The 18,147-nt window shown below is 41.6% G+C and overlaps 3 protein-coding genes across 3 annotated transcripts in view; all 3 read left to right on the top strand.

The window, feature by feature from the left end:
* The window catches only part of LOC108530157 (uncharacterized), a 234,641-nt gene that overhangs the window by 135,342 nt on the left and 81,152 nt on the right, over nt 1-18,147 (top strand).
* The window catches only part of LOC108530149 (protocadherin alpha-10-like), a 127,404-nt gene that overhangs the window by 59,877 nt on the left and 49,380 nt on the right, over nt 1-18,147 (top strand).
* PCDHAC1 (protocadherin alpha subfamily C, 1) lies at nt 11,960-14,743 on the top strand. The gene has a single exon (XM_017872864.1). It carries the CDS (start codon nt 12,130-12,132, stop codon nt 14,584-14,586), a length of 2,457 nt encoding a protein of 818 aa, XP_017728353.1. The 5' UTR covers nt 11,960-12,129; the 3' UTR covers nt 14,587-14,743.

The raw sequence follows: 18,147 nt of genomic DNA on the forward strand, positions 1-18,147 counted from the left end.
GGCCGGGTGCAGTGGCTCAAGCCTGTAATCCCAGCACTTTGGGAGGCTGAGACGGGCGGATCACGAGGTCAGGAGATCGAGACCATCCTGGCTAACATGGTGAAACCCCGTCTCTACTAAAAAATACAAAAAACTAGCCGGGCGAGGTGGCGGGCGCCTGTAGTCCCAGCTACTTGGGAGGCTGAGGCAGGAGAATGGCGTGAACCCAGGAGGCGGGGCTTGCAGTGAGCTGATATCCGGCCATTGCACTCCAGCCTGGGTGGCAGAGCGAGACTCCGTCTCAAAAAAAAAAAAAAAAAAAAAAAAAAAAAAAAATAAGTTTACATACTACAATTACACTGTTATAATATTTTGTGTTTTTCTGTATGCTTATTCTTACCAGTAAATGTCTGGGCATTGAAGAGCTAGGTATTTCTTGTAGTCTTTGCAGTCTGGGCTTGTTTGTCCCTGTCGTTGAGAAGGTTTTCCAGAAGGTTTTTATTTGAAGGAGCTTGGGCCTCAATCCCAATAATGCTGTGGTTTTTGCAGACTCGTAGAGGTACCATCTTGGAGGTGTTGAATAAGATCCAGAATGATTATCTGGATTGCCAGGCAAAAACACTTGTTCTTTTGCCTTCTGTCAAACAGTTTCTTTCTTTCTCTCTCTCTCTTAAGGTGCTGGGCCACCTTGAACTAGGGGTATGGTGATGCAAGCACTCCTGTGGCCCCCACCTTGGATTGTCCTGGGTCAGACCTGTAGCCAGCACAGCACTAGGTCTTGTCCAAGGCCCACTGTAACCACTACCTGACTATCACCTATGTTCACTCAAGGCCCTAGGTCTCTAAGATCAGCAGGGGGTGATGCCAGCCAAGTTTGCATCCTTCCCTTTAGGGTAGCAAGTTCCCCCAGGCGCTGGACAGGCCCAGAGATGCTACCTGGGAGCCAGGATTGGAGTCAAAATACTTAGAAATTTGCCTGATGTTTTATTTAACTATGGCTAAGCCAGCACTCAAAACACAAGACAAAGTCCTTCCCATTCTTCCCTCCCCTTTCCACAGGCAGAGATGCCTCTCCCTGTGGCCAGTACTACCACTGGTCCACAGGGATTCTACCTGGCCACTGCTGATGTTCACTTAAAGCTTAACAGCTGTTCAGTTATGTTGTGGTAAATGCTGCCAGGCCTGGGACTCTTCAAGGAAGTGGGCACCCCTCTGTCCTGGGGAAGATCCAAATATGCTGTCCAGGAGCCAAAGCCTGGACTTGGGGACCCCAAGAGCATGCTTGTTGCTCTACTCCACTGTGGCCAAACTGGTACCAAAGGTGCAAGACAAAGTCCCCTTTACTTTTTCTTCTGTTTCTGTCAAACAGAAGGAGTCTTCCACTGTAGCCACCACAACTAGGAATGTGCTGGATCACACCTGAAGTCAACATATCTCAGAACCTAAGGCCCACAGCGTAATACCTGGATATCACTGCTGGTTATTTGGTGCCCAAGGGCTCTTTAGTCAGCAGGTGATTAATCTTGCCAGGACTGGGTCCTTCCCACCAAGGCAATGGGTTTTCTATTTGTCCAGTGTGTGTCTAGAAATATCATCTGTGAGCTAAGGCCTGGAATGGGTGCCTCATGACTCTGCTCAATGCCCTGTCCTACTGTGGCTGAGCTGGTATCCAAGATGCAAGACAAAGTCCTCTTTACTCTTTGCTCTCCTGTCCTTAAGCAGAAGGAAGGAGTCACTTTTGTTGCTGCAAGCTTCACTGCCTGGGATTAGGGGAGAGGTGGCACAAGCACTCCCTTAGCTGCCCCAGCCGATGACTTCCTAGGTCGTATGCCACCCTATCCCTCTGGTTCTGAGCCCAGTCCAGCACTAGGAGTTACCTAGGAATTGCAATCCTTGTGTCCTAGACTGTCTTTCAAGTTTACCTAGAACCCCAGAACACTTAAGCCCATAGTGTTGAGGCTTCCTGAGAAACTCAAGTTCTCACTACTGGGATAAGTGATTTGCCTCTGGCTAGGTCTGTTCCGAAAGCTCCCTTCACGTGCAGCTGCTGGCTGAGTCCAGCATGGCGATGCTCCCTGCTATGACAGCACTGAGTTTAATGTAAAGTTCCCCAGTTGCTGTGCTTTACCTCCTCCAAGTGCGCAGACTCTCCACATTGCTCAGCTGCTGCTGAGGGATATGCGAGGGGTGATGATGGTGATTCCAGAGTGTCTCTCCAACCCTCTTCAATGCCTCTTTTAGTGATACGTTGTTAAATCCAGGTATTACGATTGCTCACCTGATGTTTGGTTCTTATAATGACACTTTTCTGTGTGCAGATAGTTGTTACAATTTGGTGTTCATGTGTCGGGGGGAGATGGTGTAGGCTTCTATTCCACTATCTTGCTCTACCTTGATAGTCTGATGTCAGAAGCTCTTTAGTTTAATTAGGCCCCATTTGCCAATTTTTGTTTTTGCTGCAAGTGCTTTTGGCATCTTTGTCATGAAATCTTTGCCAGGGCCTATGCCCAGAATGATATTTTCTAGGTTTTATTCTATGGTTTTTATAGTTTTGGCTTTTACATTTAACTCTTTAATCCATCTCAAGCTGACTTTTGTTCATGCTGAAAGGAAGGGGTTCAGTTTCGATCTTCTGCATATGGATAGCTAGTTATCCCAGCAATACTTATTGAGCAGGAAGTCCTTTCTCCATTGCTTGTTTTTATTGAAGATCAGATAATTGTAGGTGTGCAGCTTTATTTCTGGGTTCTCTAACTTGTCCCATTGGTCTATGTGTCTGTTTTTGTATTAGTACCATGTTGTTTTGATTACTGTAGGCTTGTAGTATAGTTGAAGTTGGGTAGGGTGATGTCCTTTTTGTTCTTTTTGCTTAGGATTACTTTGACTATTTGGGCTCTCTTTTTGATTCCATATGAATGTTAGGATAGTTTGTTTTTCTAATTCTGTGAAAAATAGTGTTGGTAGTTTGATAGGAATATCATTGAATCTGTGAATTGCTTTGGACAGTATAGTTATCTTAACAATGCTGTTTCCTACCCATGAGCATGGAAGGTTTTTCCATTTGTTTGTATCATCTCTGATTTCTTTCAGCAGTATTTTATAATTCTTTTTGTAGAGATCTTTCACATCCTTGATTAGCCATATTCCTAGATATTTTAGTTTTGTGTATGTCTGTTGTAAATGGGATTGTGTTCTTGATTTGGCCCTCAGCTTGAATGTTGTTGGTGTATAGAAATGCTGACTTTTGTACATTGATTTTGTATCCTGAAACTTTGCTGGAGGTTTTGTCAGATCTAGGAGCTTTTTGGCAGAGAATATAGGGTTTTCTAGGTATAAAATTATATTGTCTGCTAAGACAGATAGGTTGACTTCCTCTCTTCCTATTTGGATGCCTTTTATTTCTTTCTCTAGCCTGATTTCTCTGGCTAGGACTTCCAGTAGTATATTGAATAGGAGTGGTGAGAGTGGGCATCCTTGTCTTATTCCAAGTCTCAAGGGAAGGGCTTTGGGTGGTATCAATCCTTTTAAACTTATTGATGATTGTTTTAGATAATGTTCCATGTGTATTTGAGAAGAATGTATATTATGCTGTTGTTGGTTGAATGTTTTATAGATGTTGCTATGATATGAATGTTCATGTTCCCCAAATTCATATATTGAAACCTAATTCTCACAGTGATGGTATGAGGAGGTGAGACCTTTCAAACATAATGAAGTCATGAGAGCAGAACCCCAATGAATGGGATTGACATCCTTATAAAAGAGGCCCCAGAGAGGTGCCTTGTCTCTTTCACCATGTGAGGACACAGCAAGAATGTGACATCCATGAACCAGAAAGTGGCCCCTCCCCAGACACTAAATCTGCTGATACCTGAATCATGAACTTCCAAGCCTCTAGAACTGTGAAAAATAAATCTCTCTTGTTTATTAACTACACAGCATATGGTATTTTGGTATTTTGGTATTTTGGTATAATATCCTGAACAGACTAAGACAGATATCCTTTAGGTTAGTTGGTTTTTAGTGTTGCTCACATCTTTCATTTCCTGGTGATCTTCTGCCTAGCTGTTATCCATTTTTGGAAGTGGAATATTAAAGTCTTCAATTATGACTATTGAATTGTCTATTTCTCCCTTCATTTCTGCCAGTTTTTGCTTCATGTGTTTCGGGACTCTGTTACTAGGTGCAAATATGTTTTTAGTTGCTATATCTTCCTAATTGGCCCTTTTGTCATTATAAAATGTCCTTCTTGATTTCTAGTAAAATTTTTAGTCTTGTAGTCTGTTTTGTCTGATATTAGTGTAGTTGCTCCAGCTATCTTGTGGTTGCTGTTTGCACAATGTATGTTTTCCCATTCTTTTACTTTCAATCTGTTTGTATCTTTGAATCTAAAAGTGTTTCCTGCAGACAACGCATAGTTGGATCTTGTTTTCTTAAAAACTCTAGTCTGACAATTCTGCCTTTTGATTGGGTTCTTTAATCTATTCACATGATGTTGCTATTGATATATTTGGATTTATGTTTGTTATTTTACTCTTTTTCTATATGTTTTAATTCTCTTTTTTCCTATACTTTTCATTTACTGATTTCTTTTATTAAGTGAATATTTTAGAATGTAACATGGTAATTTTTAAACTAAATTTTAAACTGTATCTTTTGAGTTATTTTCACAGTAGTTTCTCCAGAGTTTACCATATATATTTTAGCTTATTGGTATCTGCTTCAGATTTATATTAACTTAATTCTAGTGAGATATAAATATGTTACTTCTAGATAGCTTTATTCCTCTTCTGCCTTTTGTATTATTGTTACACATATTACATCTTGTGGTGGATTGGATGGACTGTGGGCCTCAAAAATACATGTCCGCATACTAACCTTTGAAACTTGTGACCTCATTTGGAAATGAGCCTTTGAAGACATAATTATATTAAAGATTTGGGGATGAAATTACCCTAAAATATTCAGGTGGGCACTAATTCCAATGAAAAGTTTGTTTTGTTTTTTAAATAAGAGATAGAAGATGAGAAAACAGACACAGAGGAAAAGGCCACGCGAAGATGGAGGCAGAGACTGGAGTGATGTCAACAGCCACCAAAACGTGGAAAGGGCAAGAAACAGATTCTCCGTAGAGCCTCTGAAGGGAGTGCAACCCTGCCAACATCTTGAGTTTTGATTTCTCCTGTCCAAATCTAGGAGAGAAACTGTCTTAAGCAGCCCAGTGTATAGTAATTTGTCACAGCAGCCACAGAAAACCAATGCACATTTATAGGTATTATATAACCAACAATACATCACTATAATAATTATTACTTTATGTAATCTTGTATTTTTTAGAGGCACTAAGAGAAAAAAGGAGAAATTAAACACTGATAGCATTTCTTATTTGTCATTGCTAGTTCTATTCATTTATTCTTGTGGATTCATACTACCACCTGGTGTCATTTTTTTTTTATCAGATACAGCTGTTCTCCCATGCACCTCTTTTATACTGTAATTGACAAATGTGTTACATTTCTATATGTTTTTGGTCCAACAATCCTTTTACATATTGTTTTATGCAATTAGTTAGACTCAGTTTTCTATTTCACCTTCAAAGTGTGGCCCTTAGGCCAGGTGTGGTGACTCACGCCTGTAATCCCAGCACTTTGGGAGGCCGAGACGAACAGATCACAAGGTCAAGAGATCGAGACCATCCTGGCCAACACAGTGAAACCCCGTCTCTACTAAAAATGCAAAAATTAGCTGGGTGTGGTGGTGTGCGCCTGTAGTCCCAGCTACTCAGGAGGCTGAGGCAGGAGAATTGCTTAAACCTGGGAGGTGGAGGTTGCAGGGAGCTGAGATCATACCACTGCACTCCAGCCTGGTGACAGAGTGCGACTGTGTTTCAAAAAAAAAAAAAGTGTGGCCCTTAGAACTTAAAGTCATACTTTGGTTCATCAAATCAGTTCCAAGAGTAGGTGATCTAGCCCTTTCATTCTAAACACTACACGTGTAGTACTAGAGTACAATATTGTATTTGTTTATTTTTTCAGAATTAGGGTCTTGCTATGTCGTCTAGGCTGGGGTGCAGTGGGGCAATCATAGCTCACTCTAACCTTGAACTCCTGGGCTCAAGGGACTCTTCCTGCCTCAGTTTCCTAAGTAGCTAGGACAATAGATGCACACCACTACACCCAGCTAATGCATTTTTTTTGACAGACATAAAGCACATTTTTTTCACAATAGATAGACAACTATAAAGCAAAAATATAATTTTGCTAAATGATATTAAGCCACAGATCAAAAAGTCCTAGACTTTTATACTTACTTGAAAAAACCTCAAATTTGTTGAATGTCATTGTATTAAGAGCTAATCTGTCTGGTCCAATCACATAATATATTTGCCTACATTCAAGTTTCGTATTTCTACGTTTTGATAAACCTTCACACTAGATTTTCCTCTGTGCTGCAGATAAAAATTTTCCTCAACAGTGTCTGAAAAGGGAGGCCTGCCACCACTACCAAACCACTCTACCTGAGATTAGGTTATTAGATAGTGCCTAACCTGAAATAAAAATATGCTGATACAACATTCTGTAAAAAAACTCTACTATGTTATAGGAGAGCTCATACTATATTATGGTTTCAAAGGTAGTAAGAAACATATCATCAGATCATCACTATGGTAGCTATTTTAAGGGACTTTAATAAAAATTTGACAGTTATCATCAAACACTGGCCACCTCAATTTTAAACAGTAAGCACAAGAATTACTCCCATAAAAATTATAAGCATAACAGGACACTTCTTGGCTACTATTCAGTACTGACTTGGATGTTCTAGATAACACAAGATACTATATATATGTGAATATCTATACATATATATATTTATAGATATCCGTGTATATATACAGTATATATATAAGATTTTAGAAAGGAGGATAAATACATGTTACATGATAAAACTTACAGTCAATATAATTTTACACTTGTAAAATCCCAGAGAACCAATATAGACCTAAAAAAGAGTTCAATAAAATGATTAGTTTAAAAAATAAGTATAAAGATTGTAACTTTCCCACATACCTTCAAAGTGTAGAAATCCCACTAAGCAAAAAGTGGTATTTCTACGAAATATAGATAAAAGAAAATTCATATTTAAATGTCTCTTATCCTCCATGAAACTCATCAAAAACAACAAAAAGTACAGCAGACAAAAAAATAAAGTCACATCTTTGATGAAACTCTGTAAAACATCTGAACCTCAACCACGATGTACATGAAGATAAGCTACTAAGTGCCATGAAGATTGGACCAAGATATGAAAATGCTAGGAGAGGATGCCTTTCACTGGAGATCTTGGAAAGGGCTGGTAGATTGGTGTTTTCTAGAGTAGTGATTCTCACTGAGATGCAAAACCAATGACTCCTAGTTTTGGAACAAAAAGATCTAGGTACAGAGGCTAAAGGCAGGACTCTCTCATAATCCTATTTGTCAACACAAAATAGGAGAGAAGGCAGGACTAAATCTGATAGTGAGCAGATGCACCATTATTTCAAGATTGAACCTAAGGATGTGGCAAGGTAAGGAGAAAAGTTGGGATGACAAGTTGCCCTGCAGCCGCCAGTTTTCATCAGTTGAAGATATATTAAAACTATGGCACACATAAGCCATTCCATCAAACAGTAAATATGGCTATACTGCAAGCAGTAAAAAAGTGAACAGCCTCTGCTTCCATACAGTCAAGAACAAAAAGAAACAGGTGACAAGTTTGAGAAAAAAAAGTGGAAAAGAATAAAGAATTTAAAAGAATTGGAGGGAAAGCTATAGCTTTGGAATACAGAAAAAGGAGAAACAACATACTACTAGTATATATCTTCAAAGAGACCAAATACATAGATAAGGGGAAAAAAATCCAAAGACATCATTCAAGAAAAAATTTTGAGATACAAATAAACTTCAGACTTTTACTTCCAGCAGTGGAAGTCTAGTTTGTCTTTAGCCAATGGCATATCAAGGATAACAGGTGGGCTATAAGAATGGCTGTTGGACTGCAGTTTTGGACTCTATTACTACATGTGTAGTATTTAGAATAAAAGAGCTAGGTCTCCTCATGTCAGCACTTATTTGACCAATGGGAGTATGATTTTAAGTTTGTAGGGTCACATTTTGAAGGTGAAATATAAAAAAAAATTAATAGATAAATTTTTGATCAGGTGCAGTATCTCACATCTACTGCAGCAATTTGGGAGGCTAAGGTGAAAGGATCATTTGAGCCCAGGAGTTTGAAACCAGCTGGGCAACATACTGAGACCTTATCTCTACAAAAAGTAAAAAAAAATTAGCTGGGCATGGGGGTGCTTGGCCTAGGTGTTCAAGATCAGTCTGGGCAACATAGTGGGACCCTGTCTTTACAAAATATTTTTAAAAATTAGTTGGATGTGGCGGTGTGTGCCTGTAATCCTGGCTACTTGAGAAGCTGTGGTGGGAGGATCACCTGAGCCCAGAGAAGTAGGGGCTGCAGTGAGCCATCTTCACACCACTGCACTCCAGCCTGGACGATGAAGTGAGATTCTGCCTCAAAAAAAGGACAAAATGAAATATCAGCAATGAAAGGTCCTGCTAAAGAGAAGTTTTGTTAATTCATAATTTTAATGTTTATCTGGTCATCTTATCCAAAAGGCAAAAATCTTTAGCCTCCCTTATCTTTGGAATATCCTTCTCTCTTAAATGTTGCTTTCTCACAAATCCCAGTTTACTTGAATAAGAATGTAATGTTATGCCAAAAGTTAAGGAGGCGTATAGTGGGACAAATCCTACTGGGTGGATGCTTTCTTCATTCTTTCCACAAATGAAATCTTCTGAAAATAGACGTCAGTGGCAGTTTAAATAGAGAAATGGAAAAGGGAAGGCAAAATCTGAGAAGCGTGTGAAGGAGGAGTTTCTGTGAAGATTTCCCATGCTGTTCTCTGTATGCATTTTTCCTTTTTCCTCATGCCCTAATGTATATCCACACATACTATCCCTCTAGATGCTGCTCAGAATTTCTAAACCTGGTATAATTGGAGGCTTGGCTGCAGACCTAAAAGTAAGGGGCCTAAAAGTTGGGTACATCTTTACAGTTGTATTTCATTTGTTTAAGGCAGAAAGAATAAATTTTCATTCCAAAGCAGTTAGCTTGCTTAGCAGCATTTAATTTAAAATGAAGAAATGGTAAATCTTAATCTCTGGCAACGAAGCAGAAAATTAGTTTTGATTTTGAAATTTGGGAAGAATAGGTTCAATTTTATGGGCTGTTTGATCTGGTGAGATCTAATGAGGTCTGTACTTTTGGACTCTACCTTTAATAGCTGACATCGTTCCTCCTTATAATTTTATCTGAGACTTTGGTGTCAATGATTTTTTTGAATTTCTTAATTCAAAAAGGTAAACGTAGCCAGGGGGTATTTACTACTTACTTGCCTATATCACAGTGGTGCCATTTCTAGTTCCCTGGAAGAGGATAAGGAATGGGTTTGTGTGTTCAGGGAGGTAACTGGTTTTAGTAGAACACTGGAGTATCAATCCCACTCTTAATGTTTAAAACAGAGAATACCAGAGCTTACCCCTCTCCCACCATTTTAATCAGCAATTTAAAAATAAAGTATTTTTGAACATATTATAGAAATATGCAGGCTGATGTTCTAAGAGAGGGTGAGTGCGGGGCTCGCTCCAGTAATCCCAACACTTTGGGAGGGCAAGGCCGGGCGGATCACTTTGAGGTCAGGAGTTGGAGACCAGCTTGAGCACATGGTGAAACCCCCGTCTCTAATAAAAACACAAAATTAGCCTAAGCTGTGGTGAATACGTGCCTATAGTCCTAGCACTACAAATGAATTGCGCCAGTAGGCTGAGGCAAGAGAATCAGCTATGCCACTGAGGCAGAGGGTTGGAGGTTGCAGGGAGCCTCAAAAGAAGATCGCGAACACACTGCAACTCCAGTCACTGAGAATTCAGTGAGTCAGAGACACCAGTTGACTCTCCAAAAAAAAAAAAAAAAAAAAAAAAAAAGTTAAAAAAAACATCGCAGAAGATTGAAATGCATTGCGCCTCATGTGCACTGTTAAATCTAGCACTTATAGGGCTGAGCCTGAGATGGAGAGGAATCGCTTCGAAGCTTCAGAAGTTGGACACAGACTGGACAATCAAGAAACATACTCCCATTCTCGGACGAGAAGGAAGGAAGGGAAGGAAAGGACAGTAAGGAAAGGGGAGGGAAGGGAAGGCCGAGGGCTGAGCGCGGAGGCGAGGGACGGGAGGGAGGGAGGGAGGGAGGAAGGAAGGAAAGAAGGAAGGAAGGAAGGAAAGAAGGAAGGAAGGAAAGAAGGAAGGAAGGAAGGAAAGAGGGAGGGAGGGAGGGAGGGAGGGAAAAAATTTGAAACATACACAAAAGTTGAGAGAATTGTGTAATTGACCCCAATTACATCACCCAGCTTCAATAATTACCGATACTTTTAGGCAGGTTTCTACCAGAAAATATGTCCTGGAAACTTTAATTATTGATCTGTGTTCAGGTTTTGCCTTCCAAATTTTTCATTATTGGGGCTTTGAACATATTGTAACTGTATTAAGAGAAGGATTTGAATGAGGAATTTAGTGCTTAAGAGTCAATAGTCAGTGAGTCTCCTTTTGGCTTGCCTCCTTCTTAGGGAAAGGAACTGGCTGTAGGATGTTAGGCAGAATTTGGGTGTATCAGTTTTGGCTCGGAGATGTTTCTCACAGAACTTATCACTGTCCCAATATCCATGCAGAAGACCAAATTAAAAGCGAGGAGAAATACCTAATGTAAGTGACGAGTTAATGGGTGCAGCACACCAACATGGCACACGTATATATATGTAACAAACCTGTACGTTGTGCACATGTACCCTAGAACTTAAAGTATAATAATAAGAAAAAAAAAAAGCGAGACTGGAGAAAGGATGGGTATCTAGCCTATTCTTATCCCGCCTCATGGTGTTTTCTAAATATTTACAGAAAGAAAGTGTACAGAGTAGTTTCCTGGTCAAACTCTGATGAGTATCTTAGTACTTTTCCCTCCCCTTCTTCTCGCGCCCTCTTTGGGGACGGGTCGTCAAGTCTTTGAGTTTCTAGTTATTGGTATTGACTGGTTTATAACCTCCTCTTTCACCCAGATCGTCAAGGGCCGTTTGCAAAGCACTCCCAAATAGAGCCTCTTGGAGAAAGAGAAACTGCTATCACGCAAAGCAGCCTTGAGCTCGCTGACTCCGCTGCCTCGAAAAACCAGAGTCCGGAGGCAGTTTGATGCGGACACTATTCCCCAACCTTCTTCCCCTCCTTGTCGTCTCTATTGCACTCTTGGCGGCTCCTAGGATACAAGAGGGTGCAGGACAGACTTCAACCCGCAGCAGGACCCAGCGCGGAAAGCTCCGCAGCAGGATCCAATGCAGAAAGCCCCGCAGCACTTGTTTTGGGGGGCTCCTGTTTCCTTAAGCCTAAAAGGTGTGGTCGCTCACGTTCACGGTCCCGCCTCTCGCCGCCTCCGCCCGGCAGCTCCACGCGGAGTCCCGCCCTCTCCGCTGGAGAGGTGCGCAGGGATCAGAGCGTCCAGATACGACGGGCGGCTCCCAAAGGGTGGCAGGAGGAGCCCAGCGGGGCTCAGCCTCAGTTACCAGCAGTCTGCAGGCAGAAGTTGTGGAGGTTAAGATCCAGGCAGCCTCAGGGCGTTGTCCTAGAAAACACCGTTTAAGCAGAGACGAGTTTGTGTCTCGGGGCGTCTCCCAGGCTCCGCCCTGCGCCCGCGGCCAGCGCTGTGGGCGAGACCCCAGCCCGCTGCTACTGGAGACCGCACCTCTCGCGCCTGGGCCGGCAGCCTCGTCTCTGCACCCCTAGGCGGCGCTGCGCTCCTCAACACTCGGCCGGCTCCGCTTTCCCAGACGGCTACCCAGCCTCCAGCCTAGCAAGCCCGGCTCCCAGCTGGCCAGCCCGGGCAATGCCGGCGTTCGGGAACGGCAACGTCGGCGGTCGCTGGGTATCTAGCCCGCAGCAGTGACGGCCGGCAGGAGCGTGCTCTTCCCCGCGGCTCGTGCTCTCCAGGAGTCCGGAGCATGGTCCTGGGTCACTGTTGGTATAGCGTGTTGGTGGAACGTGGACGCCCAGAGGGAGGATGGTGGGCTGGGGGGTGGCAGTTCTATGTTTGTGGGTTTCCTGCGGCGCTGCCGCGGGACAGCTCGAGTACTCAGTGCCAGAGGAGACGGAGCGGGGCGTAGCTGTAGGCAATGTCGCCGCGGACTTGAGGCTGCCAGCGGCCGCTCTGCCCTCGCGGAACTTTCGCTTCCTTTCCAGCCACCGCGAGCTCTACTTCAGGGTGGACATAGCCAGCGGCAACTTGGTGGTCAGAGAACCGGCGGACCGCGAGCGGCTGTGCAGGGGCAAAGCTGCCTGCGTCTTGACCTACGACCTGGTGCTCGAGGACCCGCTGGAGCTGCACAAGATTCGGGTTCACGTCCTGGACACCAATGACAACTCACCTCTCTTTCCTGCCGGCGACGTGCAGCTGTACATCCCCGAGTTCCTGACGCCCGGAGCCCGCTTTACTCTCCCGAATGCCCAAGATGACGACGAGGGAAGCAATGGGATACTAAGCTACAGCCTAAGCCCCAGTCAGCACTTTCGCCTGGACATGGGATCGCGGGTTGACGGCAGCGAATACCCGGAGCTGGTGTTGGAGAAAGCACTGGATCGCGAACAGCGCGCCACCCACCTGCTGGTGCTTACAGCTCGGGACAGCGGGCTACCTGCCCGCTCAGGAGACGCACAAGTCACCATCGTTGTGGTGGACACAAATGACAACGCGCCTGTATTTGAGCGCTCCGTATACCGCACCAAGGTTCCAGAGACTGCACCCAATGGGACTGTGTTATTCCGAGTTCAAGCCTTGGATCCAGATGAAGGGTCCAATGGGGAAGTCCGATACTCCCTAAGCAATAGCACGCAAGCAGAGTTGCGACACCGCTTTCATGTGCACCCTAAAAGTGGAGAGGTGCAAGTAGCTGCTTCACTAGGTCCGCCGGAAACGCTCTTGGAGGCATACATTGAAGCAAGGGACGAAGGTGTCTTTGGTTTAGCTAGCACCGCTAAACTGCTGGTGGAGGTGACTGACGTGAACGATCATGCCCCCGAACTAGACTTCATGACTCTTTCGAACCCAGTACCGGAGGACGCTGCTCCTGGCACAGTGATTGCTCTCTTTAGTGTAAAGGATGAAGACCTTGGTTCTAATGGTAGGGTCATTTGTGGCATGTCTAGTGGAGGCCCTTTTCAGCTGACGGCTTCCTTTGACAACTACTACAGCCTGCTGATTGATGGGCCCCTGGACCGGGAACAGATCAGTGAATACCAAGTCCTGATCACGGCCTCAGATAGTGGCTCACCCCCACTTAGCACCCGAAGGACAATCACTGTGTCAGTTGCTGATGTGAATGACAATACACCAAGCTTTCCTCAACCACAGCAGGAACTTTTCGTTGCTGAAAACAATGGCCCTGGGGCCTCTCTAGGCCAAGTGTTTGCCCAGGACCCCGACCTGGGGAAGAATGGCCTTGTCTCTTATGAGCTGTTGGATGTTATCTCTGAAGGGCCACCAGCCTCTAGCTTGGTGGCAGTAGAATTATCCAGTGGGGCTATCACTGCCAAAACTTCCTTTGACTTTGAGCAGCTCAGGGGGTTTCACTTCCAAGTAGAAGGCCGGGATGGTGGCATTCCTCCCCGAAGTGCAACAGTGACTATAAACTTGTTTGTGGTAGATAGGAATGATAATTATCCAGTTATCTTGTTTCCCTTGCCCAGAAATGGTTCTGTCCCTGTGGAAATTGTGCCCCGCTCTGCCAGGACTGGACACTTGGTCACAAAAGTAGTAGCAGAGGATGCAGACAGTGGTTCTAATGCCTGGCTTTCCTACCACATCTCCCGGGCGTCTGACTCTAGTCTTTTTAGAATTTCAGCCAATATAGGTGAGCTCCGTACTGCTCGTTTAGTTCTTCCCACTGATGCAGTTAAGCAGAGCGTGGTGGTAGTGGTTCGGGACCATGGAGACCCACCACTTTCCTCCTCTGTCACTCTGGGTGTGCTGTTGAGCAACTCTGTTCCTCAGTTACTTCCAGACTTTGAAGATGTCTGGGAACCAGGAGGGCAGCTTTCTGCCCAGAACTTGTATTTAGTAATTGCCTTGGCTTGTATTTCCTTTTTATTTCTGGGGTGCTTACTTTTCTTGGTGTGTACCAAGTTGCACCAGAGCCCAGGTTGTTGCCCTCAGAGCTGCTGTCGCTCTACAGAGGATCTGAGGTATGGAAGGAAGATGGTTTCAAATCCTTGCATGACATCAGCCACCGTAGATGTCACTACAGTTGAGAGACTTTCTCAGACTTATCTCTATCGGGCCTCTCTGGGACTTGGTTCTGATAATAACAGTTTGCTGTTGCGTGGGGAGTACAATGCTGCCGACCTGCGAAATCTTGCCACTGGGGTAGGACTGAATTTGCCAATATCCTGTATTCAGATTCGGAATAGGAAAGGGGATCACGCTAATGTCAATGCCATGGTAAGCAAATTTTATGGAATTTGATTCCTTTGACCAGGAGATGGCTGCTAGCTGTGTTCTGAAATATTTGTTAGACAAGCCTTTCACAACATTTCATCAATTGAATTAAACACTCCTTCTTAGCACTTCCTGTGCCAAGAAATCTGAAAGTATAGAAGTATTAGAAGATTGTCCTAGGCCTCAAGGGACTTATAGTTTATTTTGAGAAACAAGGGTAAAAATTAAAACCTATTTAAGAACAATAAAAGTAATATGGCATGAAGGTCTAAAATTAAAAATAAAGTACCAAAATATTTTATAAGCAACAGATATGTAAGGCATTCTAATATTTAAACTGAAGAATGAAAAATATGTAAGAGTCTGCTTAATATGAATATAATATAGAAGGTGAGACATTTACTTAAACTATTGCAATGCATTATTAAAAGATGACAACCACAAAAGATATAAAAATAAATTATAATGGGGGTTAAAAGAAGGGAGACAGGGAACATAAGAGAACATCTGAGGGGGAGGAAGAAGTCAGAGAAGGCTTTGTGATAGAGATCACAGATTTAGTTGGATCTTTAATATGATACATCATTTAATAAAAAACAGTGTATTCTCTAGCCTGTACTTTTCATGAATACCATTTTGGTGAAGGTGTCTTCTTTGGGAATGCACCCTAAAACATAGCTAATAGCTCCATAGCAGGGTTTTGTAAGTACACAGAAATTGTAAGCCTGTCTCATAACATCTATTTATACTGATAGGAGATCATATTGTTGGATATAGGACTTGACAACCTTTTGTTTTGTGTTTCTATTGATAATATTTTACAAAGAGGAAAGATAAGTAATTTTTATGTCAGAAATATTTATGTGTTCAAAGGTGCACTTACCATCCAAAGTCCATTCAACTTGGATTTAATTTATTTTAGAGGACAAATACACTTAACAAATAAGTAAATATCATATTTGAGAGTAATGTATCTAATAAAAGTTAAGTGATTCAAATACTTCAATTTATCTGTTAGTGGCCCTTGGCATTTCAAAACTTTTTTTATTTTGAGACAGGGGTCTCACTATGCTGCCTAGGCTGGTCTTAAACTCCTAGCCTCAAGTGATCCTCCCACCTAGGCCTCCCAAAGTGCTGGGGTTATAGGCATGAGCCACTGCAGCTGGCCCTCAAACTTCTTGAGTGCAGTTAGGATAACATTCTGAAGCAATTCTACATTATTACTTTTTGACTTCTCATAGAAATCCTAGATGCAAAAGAAGGAGGTGTGTAGAAATTAAGGGAGGAAAATGAAGCATTCCTTGTTTTACTATTCTAGGCAATAAGGGGAAAAGTGGTTTGTAAGTTTTTTTTCCTCAAGTAATGATGGCAGCTGCAAATAAAATAAATTTACATATGTTAAAATTTTCCATCCTTAATACTTTCACGATATAATAGAATCCAGCATATAAGATATGCTTAGTAAATGCTGACTGAATGAATAAATATGTGTGTATATGTATTGGATGGTAACACTGTTCAACACAGAGGGAAAAACTTTAACTTACTTTTCTACTTTAGATGTGTATATGTGGTTAATAGCTTAAAGGTCACTTTCAAATGTACTGTTTCAATGATTATTTTCTTCCTCATGACATACACTAATAACATAACAGAGGAATTTTCTGGTTCTAGAGCTAGGATGAAAAACTTCAGGCCGGGCGCGGTGGCTCAAGCCTGTAATCCCAGCACTTTGGGAGGCTGAGACGGGTGGATCACGAGGTCAGGAGATCGAGACCATCCTGGCTAACACGGTGAAACCCCGTCTCTACTAAAAAAAAACTACAAAAAACTAGCCAGGCGACATGGCGGCGCCTGTAGTCCCAGCTACCTGGGAGGCTGAGACAGGAGAATGGCGTGAACCTGGGAGGCGGAGCTTGCAGTGAGCTGAGATCCGGCCACAGCACTCCAGCCTGGGTGACAGAGCGAGACTCCGTCTCAAAAAAAAAAAAAACAAACTTCAATGCTGTGTCTGGGACTAAGTATGAGTCCAGTTCTATAGATGACAAAGGAATTAATAGGTGTGCTCATCATTACATTGTGAAATTTGCAGTGGATACTATTTGATAGAATCTCAGTTAATTTTAGGGAAGAAAATTGGTGCGCAACAATGCTAATATTTCAGGTATCAGAGCACTTAATATGTGAACATTTTTTCTACCAAGAAATTTCACTATTTCTTTTATTTCATTGCTTTCTGTAACAAAAAGAGATAAGAATACCAGTAATGGCTATAAAGTTTGGGAGTGAGGAATTTTTTTTAGAAACACATTTTCACTAGACTAGAAAGGAAATATAAGTAAGCAATAGGAAGGCCGATTAATCTAGAAGTTAGAAGGAAAATTAGCGATTTAAAAGGAAAAGTGTAGGAAATAACAGAGGAAAAAAAACTTTCAAACCAAATTTTTAAACTTATATGATTAACAAAATAATAGAGATATACTGTTCATATGTGCAGGAATATTGTACCATCCCATTCATTCAGTTGAACAATCTTTTTCCATCATTGTTGATATTTTGCTTTTTAGGTAGCTCATTGGTCTGCTAATAATTGTTGTGGGCTGGATATTTCCTTCTAAATAAATGAAGTATGATTCATAAAAACATGAATAAAATAACTTCTATAAATATGGGGTATTTGTAATTCACAAAGGCATTTGTTATTTACTTCTTCCTGTTCAATTACCTATTGATCTGATCTTAATTCTTTAGAAAAGAATTCTTGTCATAGTATCCTGAATGCCTTAATAACAATAGAATTCTAGAAATAAAATATTGCTTTCATTTTATTTCAAATCATTTGAAAAGCATGACATTTAACAATGATTATAATGTGTGTCTGAGACTTATAGAATCATGTTGATGCATAGGTGTTTATATTTTGTTCAAATTCTAAGTTCTTTCATTTTAGTTTACAGTAAGTTTACAGTATATATTAACATAGCTTGTAATACTATGTAAAATGATCAGTTTAAGAAATTCAGGAAAACATGGTGTTTTATATCTATATTTTATCTCTATATTTCCAATTGATGATATTTAAGATATAAACAAAATTGATCCACTGACTGTATAACAACTAGACATTGTGTACCTCATCTCCATCTTTTTCTGTTAACATTCTTGATGGCAATTTAAATTTTTTAGAATGGTATCTAAGATGGTACCTCCGAAATATAAATTTCTACTTATTAAAAACTGATTGCATTGATAATTTTTAAAGGTATAAATATATTATTGTAGCAAAAATGCATGAAATACTTACCGTACAGCTGGCCTTATTAAATTTCCACATGAAAATTATGCATAGTTTGAACATACCAATGTTATATTGGTGTATTGTTCACCTGGAATTAAAGCATCTTCTTTTTTGCCAGGGTATATAGGAAATAGGGCATCTCCTCTTTGCAATGTCATTTGTTAACAGTAGTAGAATGTTTATGGCATTCAAGGTGCTTTATTTAACATACATTCCACAAGTAGACTCTCCCATAGGGTAATTAGATGTTTTGTGTATCTATTTTGACTTTGAAGCTGATAACCACACTT

Source organism: Rhinopithecus bieti, unplaced genomic scaffold (genome assembly GCF_001698545.2).
Source record: "Rhinopithecus bieti isolate Rb0 unplaced genomic scaffold, ASM169854v2 scaffold_7438, whole genome shotgun sequence".
NCBI classification, from domain to species: domain Eukaryota; kingdom Metazoa; phylum Chordata; class Mammalia; order Primates; family Cercopithecidae; genus Rhinopithecus; species Rhinopithecus bieti.

Bases quoted from the DNA above. Each gene is read 5' to 3' on its own strand.
- PCDHAC1 (XM_017872864.1), top strand. From the start codon at position 12,130: ATGGTGGGCTGGGGGGTGGCAGTTCTATGTTTGTGGGTTTCCTGCGGC.